The sequence below is a fragment of the Globicephala melas genome, chromosome 12, assembly GCF_963455315.2.
Source record: "Globicephala melas chromosome 12, mGloMel1.2, whole genome shotgun sequence".
In the NCBI taxonomy this organism is placed as follows: domain Eukaryota; kingdom Metazoa; phylum Chordata; class Mammalia; order Artiodactyla; family Delphinidae; genus Globicephala; species Globicephala melas.
In genome coordinates, this window is record NC_083325.1 from 77,192,481 (window position 1) to 77,212,642 (window position 20,162).

The following is a 20,162-nucleotide window of genomic DNA, read 5'->3' on the forward strand; positions in this document are numbered from 1 at the left end:
TGGTCAGTGTAACTCTAAGTAGTACTTTGTGCACTCATTTTTATGAAAAGTTGCACAAATATTTGCCGATATGTCACTTTAGAAGGAAAATTATAGATTTAAATACAGGGAAGAAAGCATTAGGTAGTAATGGGGTTCCAGTGCTACTATAGTCTATTGCACTCAAGAAGGCCCACAGATTGAACGTGGGTGGCACCGTGACATGGATTCAGAGTCAAGATTTTACCTCTTTGTTAGTGAAAAGTTGTAGTAAATTTTGGAAAAAGAGCTGGGGGCACATGTATTCCCTAAAGCATTATTATGAAGGGAAACAAACCTTTTAAAGTGTTAACCACTAGGACTTCTCTGGTGGCGCAGTGGTTAAGAATCCGCCTGCCAATGCAGGGGACACGGGTTCGAGCCCTGGTCCGGGAAGATCCCACAAGCCGCGGAGCAACTAAGCCCGTGCGCCGCAACTACTGAGGCTGCACTGTAGAGCCCGTGCTCCGCAACGAGAGAAGCCACCGCAGTGGGAAGCCCGCGCACGGCAATGAAGAGTAGCCCCTGCTTGCTGCAACTAGAGAAAGCCTGCGTGCAGCAGCGAAGACCAGCGCCGCCAAAAATAAGTAAATAAATAAATTTAAAAGAAAAGAAAAAAATAAAGTATTAACCACCACAACATATAAAATTCAGAAATAGAAAGTTTGAGGGGGAAGTTCTTATTGATAATTGTGTTTCCTTTTATTTGTGACTCACTCTGGATACTGGAATGTGTTGCTACTGAAGGAAATTAAGCGACTTCTCTCTGGAGGAACCTTATTATAACTGATCTTGGTTCATTTAAATTTGACCCTGACGCTAGCTGTCAAATTTTTAAATGCAGGCATCTTCCTGATTTAGCAATAGCTCTCCTAGGAATTTACTTTAAGATATGCTCTTAAGTGCTTACAGATTTATATTCATTGTAACATTGTTTATAATAGACACTGGGAAGAACCAAATGAGCACAACAGACATATCTTTAAGCAAATTATGGTATATTCAAACAATGGAATAGATGATGCAGCAAATAAAAATGGATGCATCTATCTGAACTGATGAAATAATCTCCAAGTTCTGAAATGAAAACAGGTACAAAATAGGTTATTTATTAGGGATGACTTAAGTTGAGAGATGTGGAAAATTACTCTTTGTGTTGTTTATTTTTTAAAATAACTACATGCTTGTATTACTTTTCAAATTTAAAAAAAAAGCTAAAGAATGTGGCCCTATCTATAAAGGGTTGGGCAAATAAACTAGAAATCTTTAGATGGTTTATGTCTTGCCTAAATATTAAGTAATGAAATATGGACACAGTTCATGGGTCAATTAAAAAGCAATGTTCTACATATTCATGAGTACCTGAATATCAAATATGACTTCAGTATGTTATTTTAAGGATAAGAGATTCATTTTTTCTGGTTTCCTCCAGAATGCCTAGGAATGAGTTCTGTGGTCTTAGGCAAGGCGCATCTTTTCTCTGGCCCTTCCATGTCTAAAGTTCAATCCTTCCTACCATGTCTCTAATGCTTCATTACATAAGCTGACTACACATATATAAGTGAATAGTAAGAATAAAGACTGTTGCATGGTGCAGTGTTACCATGGCACACACAAACACATATTTATGTATAGGACTGTGATGTACATTGTATTCCTTCTGAGGGTGATGGAAAAAAAAAATTGGAGAAACACTAATGAGGTAGACTCAATCTTAAAAATTGTAGTCCTCTGGGCTTCCCTGGTGGCACAGTGGTTGAGAGTCCGCCTGCCGAAGTAGGGGACACGGGTTCGTGCCCCGGTCCGGGAAGTTCCCACATGCCACAGAGTGGCTGGGCCTGTGAATCATGGCCGCTGAGCCTGTGCGTCCGGAGCCTGTGCTCCGCAACGGGAGAGGCCACAACAGTGAGAGGCCCGCATACCGCAAAACAAACAAACAAAAAACTGTAGTCCTCTATTTCAAGCACATTTGGAACATTTTTAAGGATCTTAACGGAATATATTATTCACTGGGGCAGCCATGCCTGGAAAAATAAAAATAAACCCAAAACTGATTCTATTAATATTTTAAGATTCCCACAGATTGGATCCCTTAAGCAAGACAAAGAGGGCTTTTAACTAAGCCCATAAGTAATGTCTTTAATATAATATGATCATTACATTTAAAACTTATTCATGTTATTTTAATTTCTTTTGTCAGAAATAAACCTGGTTTAAAGAATGAGCATCCCAGGACTTCCCTGGTGGCGCAGTGGTAAAGAATCCACCTGCCAATGCAGGGGACACAGGTTCGAGCTCTGGTCCGGGAAGATCCCACATGCCGCGGAGCAACTAAGCCCGTGTGCCACAACCACTGAGCCTGCGCTCTAAAGCCCGCAAGCTACAACTACTGAGCCCATGTGCCACAACTACTGAAGCCCGCACACCTAGAGCCCGTGCTTCACAACAAGAGAAGCCACCGTAATGAGAAGCCCATGCACCACAACGAAGAGTAGCCCCCGCTCACTGCAACTAGAGAAAGCCCGCGTGCAGCAACAAAGACCCAATGCAGACATAAATAAATAAATAAATAAACAAATAAATAAATAAATAAAAAAGAATGAGCATCTGTGGTTATGTTACAGAACAACTAGCACTGGCAGCTGAACAGATATGTACCTAGGACATCTATTTTGGCTATTCCTTTATTATAATATGAGCAAAGACTACAAAACTGTAACAACGGCTGCTTAAGCACAACTAGTATGAAAAACGCAGGCAAAAAGAAAAAAAGGTCTGTAACAAAATTATCATTTAGGTCCCAGAAAGTAAAAATTACTATCTCTGAGCTAAGGTTTTCTCTTCTCCACTTTCCTTAGTTATGTGACATTTTCTAGGGAAAAAAAGTCTCTTTCATTGACAGTCTTCCTGGTCACCATATTTTTTTCTTCCAGTTTTAATGAGATACAACTGACATACAGCACTGCTTAAGGTTCAGTTGTACAACATAATGATTTAACTTAAGTACATCATGAAATGATTACAGTAAGTTTACCACATCCATCATCCCATAAAGATACAAAATTTAAAAATGTTTTCCTTGTGTTGAGAACTCAGGATTTGCTCTCCTAACAACTTTCACATATAACATACAGCAATGTTAATGATATTAATCATGCTGTACACGACACCCTTAGTACTTATTTATTTTATAACTGGAAGTTTGTACCTCTGACCACCTTCATCCACTTCCTTTTTAAACTACTTTGGTACCTTGACCTAGAGTCCCAATATATCTACTGAAATGCATTTGAAAAAGGTTAAAAATCTCTCGCGTCGGGGCTTCCCTGGTGGCGCAGTGGTTGAGAGTCCGCCTGCCGATGCAGGGGACACGGGTTCGTGACCCGGTCCGGGAGGATCCCACATGCCGCGGAGCAGCTGGGCCCGTGAGCCATGGCCGCTGAGCCTGCGCGCCCGGAGCCTGTGCTCCACAATGGGAGAGGCCACAACAGTGAGAGGCCCGTGTACCGCAAAAAAAAAAAAAAAAAAAAAAAAAAAAAATCTCTCGTGTCCCCCAAGCATATTCCTATAAAGTAGTAATGCTCTGCTATGTTTCTTTCATAACCATGAAAGAATTGCTGCTATTGTGAAACGTGCTTTTCTCCACTGTTTTCTCTGAATGATAGGACCCAAGGGACAATTTTTAGGAGCTAGCCTCTGTCTCTAACATGCCCCAATGAGTCTTTTTTTTTTTTTTCTTTCTCTTGGTAACTTACCGTTAATGAATTTCCATTAGACCTTCTTGAATAACTGCAAGACTTTATATAGTCTTAACTAAAAAATAATAGATTAGAACTATGCCAAGCAACACTATTTAAAGGATTGGTGGCAGGCATAAGAACTAGAAAGTTAACAGAAAGACTCACAGGAAGATCATTTTTAGAGTCAGAGAGGTGAGTCTCCTTTGAATACTCTATAATGAAGAAACTTCTCTTCACTTTCCCTCTTTAATATTTATCCCTCATCATCTGACAACTTCTCCAAATTCTTGATAAGAACATCTAATCTCCTACTTTACATAGATGCATAATATGCATGTAATTCTTGATTCCACCATCTCTCCTCAAAACTGTTCTATCCCTAGTCATTGCCAAATATCCAGTTGCTCAGGCCAGAAACCTAGCAGTCATTCTTGATTGTTCTCTTTACTTCACTCTCTAACAGCAACTTGATCAACAAGTCCCCTGTCTCCAAAACACATCCTAAATCCTCGTTTCTAAAGATACTCTTCTAGTGCCTGAAGTCTGCTAACTGGCCTCTCTGCTTCTACTTTTTGCCACCCACGCAATCATCCTCCCCATAGAAGCCACAATGATATTATTTAAAAATCTAAAACATATTTAAAAATCTTCATCTCTCTGGTAATGGACAGTGAATTTCCTTAAGGGTGACATAACTTCTGTTTGTTACCAGTTAATTTACTTCATTTATGGTGCTATCTTATAGTCAGTTGTAAAATGCAAAAAATATTAATGTAAAATTACAAAGCATTCTAAATGTAATGCATTCTTTTAAAATACTATTTTAGGATTATCTTCAATAGATCTACAACCTAAGGTCTTTGTGCTCCTTTTGAAAATCACTTGTAAAAGCAGAATATTAAACAAATACCTCAATAGTTCTGAAAGGGTAAAATTATGTGAAATATCTTATGAAAAATTACACCATGTGTGTGTTTGGTTTTTTTGGCTGTGCTGTGTGGCTTGTGGGATCTCAGTTTTCCACTAAAGGACTGAACCTGGGCCACGGCAGTGAAAGCCCAGAATCCTAACTACGAGGCCACCAGGGAACTCCCCATAACATGTTTTAAGGATGCACTTAATCTAAAATGTCTATTTCCACGATCTATTATTTCCCATTCCTTGTCACTTTCTTTGCACCAGCCCTTCCTTTGAAGTGATATTAAGTAGCAATGGTAAGACTGTAAAAGCATTTAAAGTTCCCAAAGGGGACAGAATGCAACAACTTTTAAGATATTCAAGTACAACTACACTCAAAGATAGAACAGATGGTTCTTGCATGAGGTCATGATCAACCTGAAAAGGCTGCTTGAAAATAGCTCAGCATTAAGTAAAATTTAAAAATACTACACATAGCAAGCTCACCCCAAACTGTGTATAATTTTATCTTCCATTTTTATTTTAATAGGTGAAATTTGAAATTTTTTATGATGTAAGATTTGGTGAGTCTCTTCTCCTATCTTTCATAACGTAATGATTTCATTGACATCAATCTGCTCATGCAATCAATGTATATTACATATATTTTAAAAAGTCTCCTAATATAGTTCTTAAGAACTAATGTGATGCAAGAATACTTATGTGAATCAACGAAGTCAGAACAACCCACAGCAAATAACTTTATAGCCTACTAGTGGCTTCAATTTATATGCTTTAGTGAAAGGGCATTGGACTTGGGATAGAAAACCTAAAATTTTGATCTTGGATATACACTGACTAGCTGTACAACCTTGGGAGGACATTTAAGCCATCTACAAAATGAGAGGTATTAAACCAAATGAATTACAAGATTCTGATATCTTTCGAATCTCATCAACAATTCTGATAGCTTGGTATTAAAAACAAATCACTCTATTTCAGATATTATTTCTTGGTAGAAAGAACATGAATTTCTAGTTTAAAAAAAGAGCTTAAGAATCCCCTTCAGGTTAAAACAAAACCAAATCCTTTGATGTAACCATATGGTACCCATAAATCAATTTATGCTCCTAAAACTTCCTTAAAAGCTAATAAGCTTTATTGGTTAATTATAAAACTGAATGAGGTGAGAAAAGCACAGAACCTTGCTAATTCCACTAATGAATCAAATTTAAAGAACATAAAAGAGGTAAATGGTTTGATATGCAAAAATATACATTTTATTAAACAGCTTTCCAGTTTTATTTCAGTTTTAAGCAGAAACATTAGAAACAAATTTTTTTAACAATAAAGCAGGAACTACTTTAAATTTCCCAATTCCCATGCAGATGACTCTATTTCATATAAAGTTAGGTAAACTGTATAAAGCTTATTTCAATTCAGATTGTATTGTATAGGACTTACCACATAATTTCAGTAATTAATGCTGTGTTTATTATTTCTTCAGTTTTATTTTCATATGAATTTAGCTTAAACTTTGAAGAATAATATAACACAGGCTTAAATTACTTGTTATTAATAAATATTTATTAAATGCCTACTATTTACCAGAATTCTTCTTGGTGCTGGAGATACAATACTGAAAGATCAAGCCCTGCATTTAAGGACCGTGGTTAGGTGAGATTAGAGATAAAAAGGGAATTATAACAATGTGACAAGTACAGGCACAGAAGTAAGGCTAGAGAACTACAGGAGTAAATAGAGCTAAAGAAGGTATCCTACCTAGTGTAGGGCATCAAGGAAGACTTCTTAAAGGAAGTGACATATAAGCAGAGACCTCCCAGCTGTGCTTCCCATCTTTTACCCACAAGGACCACTTGGGCCAGATGTCGTAGTGTTTTCACCTATGTCGACAATGTCATATGTGTATCATGGCAAAGGCCAGGAAAGGAACATATACTTGATCATCTTTAGAAGTAAAAGGGTAGGAATTTCCTTACTGGAGACCAGAAGTTTGACATCAATTTCTTCGGGGGTGTTCTGGGTTAGCAGTAAATACCCCTTTTTTCCATCTAGAAAGGAAGATTTTGGGGTATAGAAAGTATATTACGTGAAGGGCTGCCACGTGAAGAGCTGTGTAAAGACAGAGGCGGTAGCTTAATGTCGGGTTGAGAAAGCGCTGAAAGCTAAGCCAAGGACCTTAAACTTCTTTAGTTCCGATGTTTATTGAGAGGGTTTGTAACGTAGGCACGCGCCAGCGGAAAGAAAGATTGTAAATAAACAACCACAATGCCTTAAGATAACTGCTATAATGGAAGTATTTCCAAAACACAAAGTTAACACCAAAAAAGAGGAACACCCAAGTGTGCCCAAGGGGATCAGGGAAGGCTCGCCCAGGATGGCCTTGAACCAGGCGTGGGAGTGTACCCCACGGTGCCCGGGAGAAGGACATTCGGGACCCAGCGGCCTCGGCACGGCCGCCAGAGCGCGGAGCCGCGGCGGACAGCTCCCACGCGCCGGGGCGAACCGCAGGGACTGGGAGACTCCGGGCTCGGAAAGCAGGGCTGAATCCGGCCGGGAGCTTCGGACTGCTGTCCTCCTGGACCCAAAGGGAGCCTTTTGGGAGGAGGGGGCGGGTGCGACAGGGACACGAACACAGAGCTCGCCCCCAACCCAGACTGCAAAGGAGCCAGTGGACGGACCCGGGCGGTGCCGTCTCTCCACCGTTCTGTGGGACTTACCGGGCCAACCCTTCCTCCTTGGTTTTGAAAGACGCCCTTCCGTGATTTACCAGTTTGGCCTGAATCTTAACTACTGCTGTCTACAAGTTTCTAAATTTTCTCTTCTCAAAAAATAAGAAAAAGAAAAGGAAAGACTTTCTCTTTCCTTCCCCAAGCAAAGTCGACCGTTTGGCGCCTAGCACCCTGCCCCGGAAAGCTCCTGGGGAGCACTTCGAATTCGGTGCCTTCTCGTCCATGGCCCCGCCTCTTCCGGGAAGTGACTGTCCCCTTTCCGGGACTGCGGCCGTACGCTCGGCTTCTCGGGCTCCCAGCCGGTCGCTGTACGCATGGGTGGAACTGTAGTCCTGGGGCTCCGAGCTTTCTTCACTTTCACTTAGGCAAATCACCCGCCCCGCTCCCCGCGTCCCGCTATCGCCGAGCCCTAAGCTTCTACAAGCTTTCTCCGTCCGCCCAGGGGCACTTCCGGCCCCTCTTAGACTCCAGTGGCGCGGAAAACCCCGAACTGCGCACGCGCTGGCGGAGTCCCGGCGGGAGGGGGGGCGGGGCGCAGGCGCGGAGTGTCCCGCGGTGGGCGCCGGGGCGGCCGGGCTGCTGCCTTCTCCCGCTGTGGGCGCGCAGAACCCCGCGGGCCGACGGCGGCCGGCCGACGCCGAGACGCCCCTCGGGTGGCTTTAGCGTCCTGTTGCGCCACGGCCGCCCCGCCGATCAGGTTCCTTCGGGAGACTTCGACTTGTTCGAGGTAGGGTGAGGGCGCGCGCCGTCGCTCTCCCTTGCTGCGGGTCCATGCCCCTCCACCGCACTCGTAGCTGGCGCCCCCAGCCCACCTGGTGGCGGCCGGGTCAGCGAAGCTGCTACAGTGTCTAGGGGGCCCGGGCGGCCCGGCCCACGGCCGGCGGGGATCTTCTCGCCCTCTCCGCAGGCGGCACAGGTCCCCTCAGCCGCGGGAAACTTGCCCGTGTGTCCGCTGGGCTCCGCCCTCGAGGGGCTCTGGCGGCGAGGCTTGCCAATGCCGGCTCGGGCTGCGGGACCCGGCGCGCGGCCCAAAACGGCCCTTTAGGCTTTGACGAGGGGCTTGGGGGGTATAAGGGTCGGGGGGTGAGGTTGGGTTCGGGAATCGGGCTTTTATCACCCGTTTGATGGTACCTCGCAAGTAGCAACTTAAGAATGTTTAAGAGATGTATGTAAGTATTACTTAAATTGGATTTGCTGCTAAAATGCCAGTTTCATGAGAACGCAAACTCTTCTGTACCTGGAAGAATTAAATTATGATGTTTGGAGGTTTTATGATGTTATTTCTTTTCCCTGATTTTCTCGTGGAGATGAGCTGGAGAAGAATCACTATTGGGAATTGCGGAACACAGGACTCAAGGGTAGAGAAAGGGCTTGAGAGGATCCTGGGATAATTCCTAGAAAGAGCAACTATTTGCTGTTTAAACCCTGAAGACAGAACTTATGTGAGTGCTTACTGCTCTGTATATTTCATGAGGAGACGATTACAAGCGAGTGTTTTGAAGACAAGCTACTCTGGAATGTATATTCAAAAGAAAAAGAGTCCAAATTCGCTGACGGCTTTTAGACGTCTGCTATGTAGTCTTTTAAAATGTTCACTGGCACATGCACTTGCTTGCAGAGAGTTCCATGGGTGCATGAGTGGAGAGGGACCATATTGGAACTACTTAGATTTACTTTATCTCGTTCTTTTACTGTGTGAAATATGCAGAGTAATAATTTCCTATGAGAATGTGTATTTACAGTTGTGTTGTTTTTTTTTTTTCCTTGAATGGCTGTAAGTACAAAGAAGTTTGGAGATTACTAGAATATTGCTTAAAAAACATGTTTTTGTGCAAGACAGAACCAGTGTTAATGTGACCCCCGACAAGTCGGTACCACCTCTGCAAATATCAGTTCCTTTTCTGTAATTGGAGAAAATAACATGGTCCCTAACTCACAGGATTCTTAAATATGTGAGGGTGGGGGGATAGAGAGAGAGAGTTAGAGTTTTATCTCTGTACCTGTCTATAATTAGTATGAAGTATTTAGAATTGAGCCTGGCAAAAGTCAGCACAAATGGCATATTAAAGTGGTTACAGTGAAAAACCAGTTTCATTCTCAAAAGTTTATTTTACAGAGTATATTTTACTGAGTGCCTGGATGTAGAATTTTGTGTAAAACCTGCCTAAATCTTGACTATCATATTTAGACCTAAGTTAGGAAAATTAATCAAAGCCGTACTTGGCTTACTTTCAGGAATTAATAAATAACTCAAAATTTTACCACAATAGTATGCATTATATTTAAGGCATAATTAAATGTCACAGTTATATATATATATATATATATACACACACACACACACACACACACACACGTCCAGATGACTGAGGGTCAAGTGTAGATACTTACATTAATGTTAGTGTTTTGGATTCACTAGTTAATGAGATACATCTTTCTCACTAAACATAGTTTCCCTGGTGACCAAATTCAGAACACTTCCTGTGGCTTTCTTAGCTCCACTCCCAAATCTGCCTCTACTGCAGAGTATATTTTATTGCCTATGCCCTCTCTATCTCAGGAGCACTTAAAACTCAGTGTTTTCAAACAACATAAATGTATTATTTATCCTCCTTCCTTTCCAAACCTGCTCAGTCTACTGATAATGGCATTTAGTATTAAGAGTAAAGGTTGTTTCCGAAAATTAAACACAAGGTAAAATTCTGTAAAGCAAGCCCAAGTTTTAATTGGCTTGAATAAGTAATATTAGAGGGACATATCACATTAGAATCCTTTATGTAGTTTTATACATTAACGAAGGATGGACAAGAAGATGAACAGCTTAATATCCAATTTCACTGCCTATAAATAGTCAAACTTGGTTAAACTCAGTTCATACCATGAGGAACCTGGACGTTAAAGAGGTTTGACTTTGGGTTTTGACAACCTGGGTTTGGATCTAGGCTCTGCTAAGTTATAGCTACATAAGTCTGAGTATCTTTTAATTGAGCCTCAATATCCCCTTTTGTAAAATAAGGACAATACTTAGAAGGATGTTGAGGATTAAAGGAAAGGTTTGTACCTCTTAATCCCCTTCGGGTATTTCATCCCCAACCCCTCCCTCTGGCAACTATACGTTTGTTCTCTGTATCTGTGAGTCTGTTTTCATTTTGTTTTGTTTCTTCTGTTTTTTAGATTCCACATATAAGTGAGATCATATGGGTATTTGTCTTCCTCTGTCTGACTTATTTCATTTAGCATAATACCCTTTAGATTCACCCATGTTGTTGCAAATGGCAAGATTTCATTTTTAATGGTTGTGTAATATTCCATTGTGTGTGTGTGTGTGTATCACACCTTTATCCATTTATCTGTTGATGGACACTTAGATTCCTTCCATATCTTGCCTATTGTAAATATTGCTGCAGTGAACATTGATGTGCATGCCACTGCTTTTGTTCAGCACCCCTTATCCTTTAGAGACTGGTCTCTTTTGCCCCTATTCTTACTCTCTCTGTTTCGTTTGTCTTCTATATTGAGGTCACAGGGATTTTTTAAAACATAAATCTGAGTGTTCACATTTTATTATCTGAAGTGCTGTGCTTAGTACTTCCTAGTTTTGCTTATCTGGAATTGTTTGATGGATGGCCTAATGACTTTTTTCACTTATTTATATTATTTATTATCTATTGCATCTCACATTACTTCATGATATATTCCAAGTAGTGTGCTTAATTAATTCAGTACATTAAAAATGAGGTGATATAATGCAGAATGAATTTGTCTGTGGTGGTGGGAGAAGTGGAATTGGGAATGAGGTAAGTAGTCCATGGCAGATTCAGAAACAGCAACAGTTTGCCTTTTCTTAACCATTGTTTTCTATTAATAATTCCAGTTCTGTTATGACTGTTCTCACTGCTGTTAACCCCTACTTTGATATGAATGGGAAGTGTGAATCACTACATACTCACAATAAATTTGAAAATTTAGAAATTTATAGTCCTTTGTTAAAATGCTTTTGGTCTCTATCAAATTTCCTATGTACATGCTTGCTGTAATTAACCCTTGGTGATTGATTTTTCTTCTTGAACTTTTTTTTTATTGAGAATCTGCATATTTGTTACTGTTCCTGCTCTGATGGAGTTTGCTTTCTGCGAGGGGGAAATGATATGTCCCTTAATTTTAATTTTTTAATTGTAAATAAACAAATATTAAAGACCATGAAGAGCTTTATGGATATATTGAAAATCCCAGAGGAGTTTTTTTTTCTATTTTTATATATTGCAGGATATTAAAAGTGTTTTTCTTTGCATCTGTTTATATGTCTCTTTAGCCTATTAGAAACAATTTTACTATTGTAACCTAAAATTAACTCTCAAGACACTTCATGTGTGTTTTTAAAAATCCATTATCATTAAATTACAAAGTGATTCCTATTTTAAAAGGTAGGATCCTTCAGTGTCTGTTAGATGCAAGTTACCATGGCAACCTAACAGCATACTGCAAATCCCAGGCTAAGCACAGCAAATAAAAAACATCATTGTCACGTAGCACACTGTCTTCTGTCTTGTATAGAATCTCACATTCGTTGTGAGGAGCTAATCACATTTACCTTCATGCCCCTTGCTCCCCCCAATTTTACCTGAAAAACTACCATTTTCTAATGGTAAAATACTAAAATCAGTCAGCTGATGTGTCTGCTAACTGCAAGGTCACGTATTAAGCATTAATAAAAACAGTGTCTAAAAGAGCATTTAATGTTGGGAAAACCAAAAAGTAATGTGTCTTCTTTGCTCTTCTATAATAAATAAATTACTGTAATTGAGAAAGGAATAGAGGTGTGGGTGGGAAAGAAGGGAGTGTTGGGAAAATAATAGCCTGGTGGTATTCTAGGGAACTTAAATTAGCAACAAGCTGAAACTAATATACATTAATTCTTGCTATTAAATAATTTGAGAATTGTTTGATTTTCAAGTTCTGACTTGTGTAAGAGATTCAAAATAAACATTATTTGTAAAAAAGATGGTGAATATTATGTAATTGTGACTGTAACACTAGTACTGTCTCAAAAGGCATTTGTTAAGTGTCCTTCTTTGGATGTTAACTAATATACCTTTTAAGTGGTATTTGATTTATCATGATAAATTAGGTTCCTTATTGCCTTCAGGATAGGATAAAGTCCCAAGTTTTTTAATGTTGTTTACAACAGTTCTTCTCAGACTTCAATGTGCCTGTGGGTCACCCGAGACCTTGTTAAAATGAAGCTTCAGATTCAGTTGGTTTAAATTGAGGCCTGAGATTCTGGGTATCTAATATGTTCCTCGGAGATGCAGACGGCTGCTTGATGGTCCTTGGACCACATTTTGAATATCAAGTCTACCAGTCATTCTATGGCTGGCTTCTTCTCTGCTGCCCTAACTTTATTACTGGTAGCTATGCCTTGTCCTTTATGGCACTGTGTCATGGACATGCTTATAGTATCCCCTACAGTAGCAGTTTGCCAAGTGTGGTCCAGGGATCCATGAGACTCTTTCAAAGGGTCTACAAGATCAAAATTGTTTTCATAATTATTGTAAGATGTTATTTCCCTTTGTCATGTTCATTCACTTGTGACTGTACAATGGAGTTTTCCAGAGGTTACAGACATGTGATGATGCCATCGCTCTGGCGACTGATAGAATGTGTACTTGTGTGTTGCTTGTTTTAAAAGTTTTTCAGTTTTAATTTATAATATGGTAAATATTGGTAGATTTAAACAAAAGCTCTTTGAGGTCCTTGGTACTTTTTAAGACACCACAACCTTTGAGAACCGCTGCCCTATGGTTTTTTTAGGCCATGGACACAAAGACTCACATCTAAAACTTTACCAGAGCTCTTTCCATAGCTTACGGTGGCTGTTCAGTTAGGGTGGGAGTTTCAGCCCCCCACGTGGACACTGCAGTGGGGTGGCCTCCTCACCTTTCTGGGCAGTGGTAAAAGGCCTCCTCTGACACCATCCAAGGGGGAATGGGAGTAAGTAGCATCCTGTTACCTCCTGTTGGGGGTGGACATCTAAGTTCTCCACCTGATGCCATCATCATGGCTCCCTACTTGGCCTACACAGCCTTCTCTGAAACTAGCTTCACCAGGGTGGAAGTCCAGGCTACCCACTTGGCCTTTGCTGGTGTTGGGGGGGAAGAGGAAGGGCCAACAGTTCTTTTAGTGATATTTGACTGGAGTAGAGTGATTATTGTCTAAAAGTTTCCTGTCTTGTTAGGCTCCCCTTTTCCTGCTCCTTTGTCTAGAGTGAGCAAGCTTTCATTAGGCTTTTTTTTGTTTTTGCGGTACGCGGGCCTCTCACCGCTGTGGACTCTCCCATTGCGGAGCACAGGCTCTGGATGCGCAGGCTCAGCGGCCATGGCTCACGGGCCCAGCCGCTCTGCGGCATGTGTGATCTTCCCGGACCGGGACACGAACCCGTGTCCTCTGCATCGGCAGGCGGACTCTCAACCACTGCACCACCAGGGAAGCCCTCATTAGGCATTTTTGTTTTTCCCCTGCACCCGTTGGTGTTTCCCCTGTTGCTGGCTTCTCCAAGTCTGGGATAGTTGACGCAAACAAAAACTCAGGGAACTACCACGATGTCATTCCTTGGGTCACGTGGTTCCTAGCCAATCTGCCTCCTTCTTCAGAGTCGTCTTATGTTTGTTTTACAGTATATATTTTTCAAGGATTTTAGTTTTACTAAGCAGGGAGAATAGGGAAAATTACATCTATTCCATCTTCCTGAAAGTGGATGTCTGATTGCTTTTATTAACTTGCACTTTGAGATAAAGAATTAGAGACTAAACTCCAGCCCCACTGCATATCTCTTATATTTGGTTGTATAAAAATATATGAATAAACATTAAAATATTTTCATTAAAGAAAAACTAGGTTTGAAAAACGCAAATAACTACTTTTGGGAGACAAAAGTTTAAATTTAATTAAATAGAATTGATGTGAAAGGAGTCATGACCACAGTTGAGGATTTTACAAAACAAGGTAATTTTGTGTAGTAAATTTGAAGCTTTAAATTATCAGTGTTCTGGAAAATAAAATTATAGCAAACTTGTTCTAGGAAGATATAATGAACCTGTAATAACCAGTGTACAAAAAAGAAATTGAAATGATTTCATAAAATTAAAATAGTCTCCAATATCTAATAGCTTTAAGCTTAGTTCTTTCTCACTTTCAGAAAACATTTCAATGTCATGCCAGAGTGGTGATTTCAGAGCATTAAAAAGATGGGGGAGGGTGGGCTTCCCTGGTGGCGCCTGGTGGTTGAGAGTCCGCCTGCCGATGCAGGGGACACTGGTTCATGCCCCTGTCTGGGAGGATCCCGCATGCCGTGGAGCGGCTGGGCCTGTGAGCTGTGGCCGCTGAGCCTGCGCGTCCGGAGCTTGTGCTCCGCAATGGGAGAGGCCACAGCAGTGAGAGGCCCACATACCGCAAAAAGAAAAAAAAAAAAAAAAGGGATGGGGAGGGCTTCCCTGGTGGCGCAGTGGTTAAGAGTTAAGAATCCGCTTGCCAATGCAGAGGACACGGATTTGAGCCCTGGTCCGGGAAGTTTCCACATGCCGTGGAGCAACTAAGCCCATGCGCCACAACTACTAAGCCTGTGCTCTAGAGCCCACAAGCCATAACTACTGAGCCCGCATGCCACAACTACTGAAGCCTGCATGCCTAGAGCACATGGTCCGCACAAGAGAAGCCACCACAATGAGAAGCCCACGCACCGCAATGGAGAGTAGCCCCTGTTCACCCGCGCGCAGCAATGAAGACCCAACGCAGCCAAAAATAAATAAATAAAATAAATATATTAAAAAAAAAAAACGATAGGGAAACTACCCAGTTCACTTAATGAAGCATGCATTGTCACAATAAAACCTGTCAAAGATAGTTCCCCAAAGCAGTTCCAACACAGTATGTATAGACATTTGATGTTTCTGCAAAATTGGTTCTGTCAGTGTAACTTAAGAAAGCAGTGGGTAAAAATTAAACACTGTACGAATGTCTGTCTCGCCTGCCCTCCTTCTCTCACATCTCTGCTCTAGGCTCCCTGTTCTCTGTCTACTACATGCCGTCTTTGTAACACCGCTCCACTAGCCCCCCAGCCTCCCCACACACACACACTTAAGCTTGGCTGTCTTGCCCTGCAGGTACATCAGCAAGTGGAGCTTTCCTCTCTTCTACTGAGAACTGACTTGAATCTTTCAATCCAAATGCATGAGAGAGAAAATCTCATTTAACCCACCGCTGCCATGTACCTGGTACAAACAGGGCTGCTATAGTATAGCACTAGGGGCACCTAAATGGGTTGAGAGTAGAGCTATTTTTCATATTCTTACATCTTAGAAATTTTTTATTACCTATGCTGTGGATTTTTCTTTCCAGTTATTCAGCAAACAGTTATTGGGTACCTATCATTTTAGATCTCTAAGTGAATTTTTAAGAGAAAAATGAAAGCAACATTTGGAGTAGTCAACCATTTAATTTCAATCAAAGACCATCAGCTTTGACTTGAGATGCAGCATTTATATGTTTAGAAAATCTTGATGATGTTCATTTTCTAGGTATAAATTTTATAGTATATCAGTAAAAAACAAAAACAAAAAAACAGACAATCAGCATGGGCTGATTCTTTGGAGAAGAGTTAAGGGGCACTATTGATGCTAGGCAGCACTGCTCCAAATATGCTTCTTTGGGAAAATAATTAAAATTAGTTTTATGTGGTTCACCATTTATAAGTTATAAAAATTGGATGATTGCTCTGGAATCATTTCAGAGGCATTATGCCATCTCTATCAATAGATCCGCAGTTTCACAAATAAGATCTTTTACCTTTTGTGAGCTTAGGAGTTAAAACACTTAGGCCCATATGAGTAAAAACCTGGGTCATAAATCATTCTGAAGTAAAATCAACTAGTGTAGCAAATGCAGATTTTTTTTTTTTTTTTAACAAAAATTTATTATCTTATACTTCTGTAGGTTAGAAGTCTGACATGTCTGCCTGGGCGAAAATCAAGGGAGCAGTAGGACTGCATTCCTTTCTGGAGGTTCTTGACTTATCTGTGTCCTTGCCTTTCCAGCCTCTAGTGACCACCTTCATCTTTTGGCTCACGGCCCCCTCCCTCCATGCAGATGATAGTTCTAACTTTTTAAAGTAAATATGAATGGATATAGTACTAAAACTTAAGCTTTGTCTGTCTGATTTTGTTTAGTTTTTTAAGGTATATGGAACAATCTTATGGATGCTATACATGATTTTCTTCATTGTCCCTAATATTTGTTTAGACCTGATGGCCAAAAGAAAGGAAGGAAATTTCTTCTCTCCTGGAAATGCCAAAAGACCAAGACAAGAAGAGCTGGATGATTTTGATAAAGAAGGTGACGAAGATGAATGTGCAGTTTCTTTCACTAATGGTACCTCTGCTTTGGTGAGTGCAAAATTACAATATTATGTCTTTTGATTTGCATGTTTCTCATGTCTGGTTTATATGTCATATTCTTAATTCAGTATCAGGAGCTGGGTCTCTGCAGAGGAAAAGTAATATGAATTTTAAAAAGCTGAGATAAAATCATCTCACTAATTTTGAAGTTTATGTTAATGATTAGAAAAAATTAGTAGAGAAAACAACGAAACAAGGAGCTGGTTCTTTGGAAAGATCAATAAAATTGACAAACCTCTACTAAGATTGACAAAGGGGAGAAAAGAGAGAAGACACAAATTACTAATATCAGGAATGAAACAGAGGATATGACCACAGACTCTGCAAACATCAGAAGGATAATAAGGGAATACTGTTAACAACTCTACACACATAGATTCACAGCTTAGAAAGAGTGGACCAGTTCCTCGAAAAGCACAAACTACCACAATTCATTCAATATGAAATAGATAATAATCACTCTGTAACTATAAAGGAAATTTAATTCATCATTTAAAAACTCCCCAAAAAGATATCTTCAGTTCCAGTTGGTTTGATTGGAGAATTGTACCAAATGTTCAGGTTCAGGTTCAGGTTCGGGTTAGCATTCAGGAACAATTCTTAGACTTAACATCAAATGTACAAACCATTAAATGAAAAATTGATAAATTGGACCTCATCAAAATTAAAAACTTTTCTTCTGCAAAAGACCCTGTTATAAGGATGGAAAGTCAAGCCAGGAGAATATTTGCAAATCACATATCTAACAAAGTTCTAATATCTTGTTTGTATAAAGAACTCTCAAAATTCAGCAGTAAAAAGCAAATAATCCAATTTGAGAATGGGCAGAAGACATAAAGAGACATTTCACTGAAGAAGAGGATATACAGATGCAAATAAGCACATGGCATGATGTTCAGCATAATTTTTCATCAGGGAGATTCAAATTAAGACTACAATGAGATATCACTGCATACCCATCAGAATGGCTAAAATTTTTTGAAAAGTGACAACACCGGGCTTCCCTGGTGGCGCAGTGGTTGGGAGTCCGCCTGCCGATGCAGGGGACGCGGGTTCGTGCCCCGGTCCGGGAGGATCCCACATGCCGCTGAGCGGCTGGGCCTGTGAGCCATGGCCGCTGAGCCTGCGCGTCCGGAGCCTGTGCTCCGCAGCGGGAGAGGCCACAACAGTGAGAGGCCCGCATACTGCAAAAAAAAAAAAAAAGAAAAGAAAAGTGACAACACCATATGCTGGTGAGGATGCAGAGACACTGGATCGTTCAGTGGTGGGAATGTAAAATGATACAGTCACTCTGGGAAATAGTTTGGCAGTTTCTCTAAGAAATTTCACATGCAACTATATCATATAAGCCAGCATCTGTCACAGAGAAAAGAAGATTTATCTTCACACAAAAATCTATACATGAATGTCCATAGCAGCTTTATTCGTAATAGTCCAAAACTGACAATCCAGATGTCACACAGTGAGTGAGTAGTTAGGCGTGCTGAGGTACATCTGTACCCTGAGATACTACTTAGCAAAAGAAAGCAGTGAAGTACTGATACAGGCAAAAATGGATAGTTATGCTGAGCAAAAAAAAAAGCCAATCTCAAAAGCTTACATTCTGTGTGATCCCACTAATATAACATCTTGAAATGGCAGTGTTTCAGAAATGGAGAACAGATAATTGGGCCAGGTGTTAAGGAGGGGGTGGATTGGGTGGGATGTGGATGGGGCTCTAAAAGGACAACGTGAAGGATACTTGTGATGGAAATCTTCTGTATCGTCACTGTATCAATACGAATATGCTAGTTGTGGTATTGTACTGTAGTTTTCGAGGTGTCACCTTGGGCAGGAACTGGGTAAAGGATTCACAGGATCTCTCTGTATTATTTCTTACAACTGCATCTGAGTCTTCAGTTAGATGAAAATAAAACGTATTTTTAAAAAGTCTTCAACCACGATTTTCAGTATTCTACTCATACAAGGATGTAAATGTTTTCTGCTTTTTAATAAGCTGGTGTCTAGTAGAAGAGAGCCAGGGATTTTTAAAATAAATGACTAAAAAGGCTGGAGACGTTAAGTGTTCTTTAAAAACGTTTGGAAGGTTTGGTAAAATATGTTTGATTTATTTTCGTATTTTTAACTACGAAGTCTGACCACTCTGTGCCGAACTTTTGCTTGAAACATTGATAAACCTTCTCTAATTTAATTATGACATATATTCACAATATGAGAATTATAATTACATATCCTCCCCTCAGTGGGGGACATTTAGCAGTGTCTGAATATATTTTTGGTTGTCACAACTAGGGTGGGGGGAGAGTGCTACTGGCATCTGGTGGGTAGCAGCTAGGGATGCTGTTCAACATCTCACAATGCACAAGACAGCCTCTCTCCAGCAAAAATGATCTGACTCAAATGTTGGTATTGTCCGTATTAAGAAACCTTGATACACTTATTAGATCCTATAAGGACTTTAGAATGAGTGGTTAATCATATAAGGTCTCCATTTAATATCATTTACTCATTGACTAAAGTTAACATTTAAAATTATACTTTCTGGCCTTCCCTGGTGGCGTAGTGGTTGAGAGTCTGCCTGCCGTTGCAGGGGACACGGGTTCGTGCCCCAGTCCGGGAAGATCCCACATGCCGTGGAGCGGCTGGGCCCCTGAGCCATGGCCGCTGAGCCTGCACGTCCAGAGCCTGTGCTCTGCAATGGGAGAGGCCACAACAGTGAGAGGCCTGCATACCGCAAAAAAATAACCACTATACTTTCTGTAACATTTTTCATTGGTAGCACTGCTAATCTTTCTCTTCTAGCAAATGATTGGTTGATTGTAGTGAGTGAATTCGATTGTTTTCTCTCGTTTTTTTAATTAATAGACAGCAGCAGAAGTTGGAATCATTGAGAGTATTCAGCTCAGAAACTTCATGTGTCATTCGATGCTTGGACCCTTTAAATTTGGTTCTAATGTCAACTTTGTTGTTGGCAATAATGGAAGTAAGTGCTTTTGCCCTCCTTCTTATTTGACTTTGAACAGTACCTTGAGATCAGAATGCACTAACTTTTTAAAATAGGTGACTACTAGCGCTGATAAATCTAAGGTGTAGACCTCTGATTTGTGGTCATGAACTTTTTCAGTATTGCCTGCCAGTCTGCACTTTAAGAAATGAGTTAACTTTAGGCTCATTATGCAACAGGGATAAACATTTCCTGCTTATTCTTCTGAATCTATGTACCTTGGAATTCATACCACAGAAGAGTAGGCAAGCTATCCTCATTGCAACTGAGGCAGGCCTGTGTCTTATATCTATTAAATGTT

The 20,162-nt window shown here is 40.5% G+C and overlaps 2 protein-coding genes across 3 annotated transcripts in view; one reads left to right on the plus strand and one right to left on the minus strand.

Moving 5' to 3' along the window:
• The window catches only part of GEN1 (GEN1 Holliday junction 5' flap endonuclease), a 32,909-nt gene extending 25,036 nt beyond the window's left edge, over positions 1–7,873 (minus strand). The window contains exon 1 of one of the 2 annotated variants that reach the window (XM_030858354.3): positions 7,397–7,873. The gene's annotated coding sequence lies outside the window, so the exon portion shown is untranslated. The remainder of the gene's footprint in view (positions 1–7,396) is intronic. The other variant, XM_030858353.3, reaches the window with a different exon arrangement.
• A 55-nt stretch (positions 7,874–7,928) lies between these two features.
• Positions 7,929–20,162, plus strand: part of SMC6 (structural maintenance of chromosomes 6) — a 72,004-nt gene continuing 59,770 nt past the window's right edge. The window contains exons 1-3 of the mRNA XM_030858350.3: positions 7,929–8,135; positions 16,703–16,845; positions 19,723–19,840. Of these exons, the coding sequence (XP_030714210.1) occupies positions 16,708–16,845; positions 19,723–19,840 (256 nt within the window). The 5' untranslated portion in view covers positions 7,929–8,135; positions 16,703–16,707. The remainder of the gene's footprint in view (positions 8,136–16,702; positions 16,846–19,722; positions 19,841–20,162) is intronic.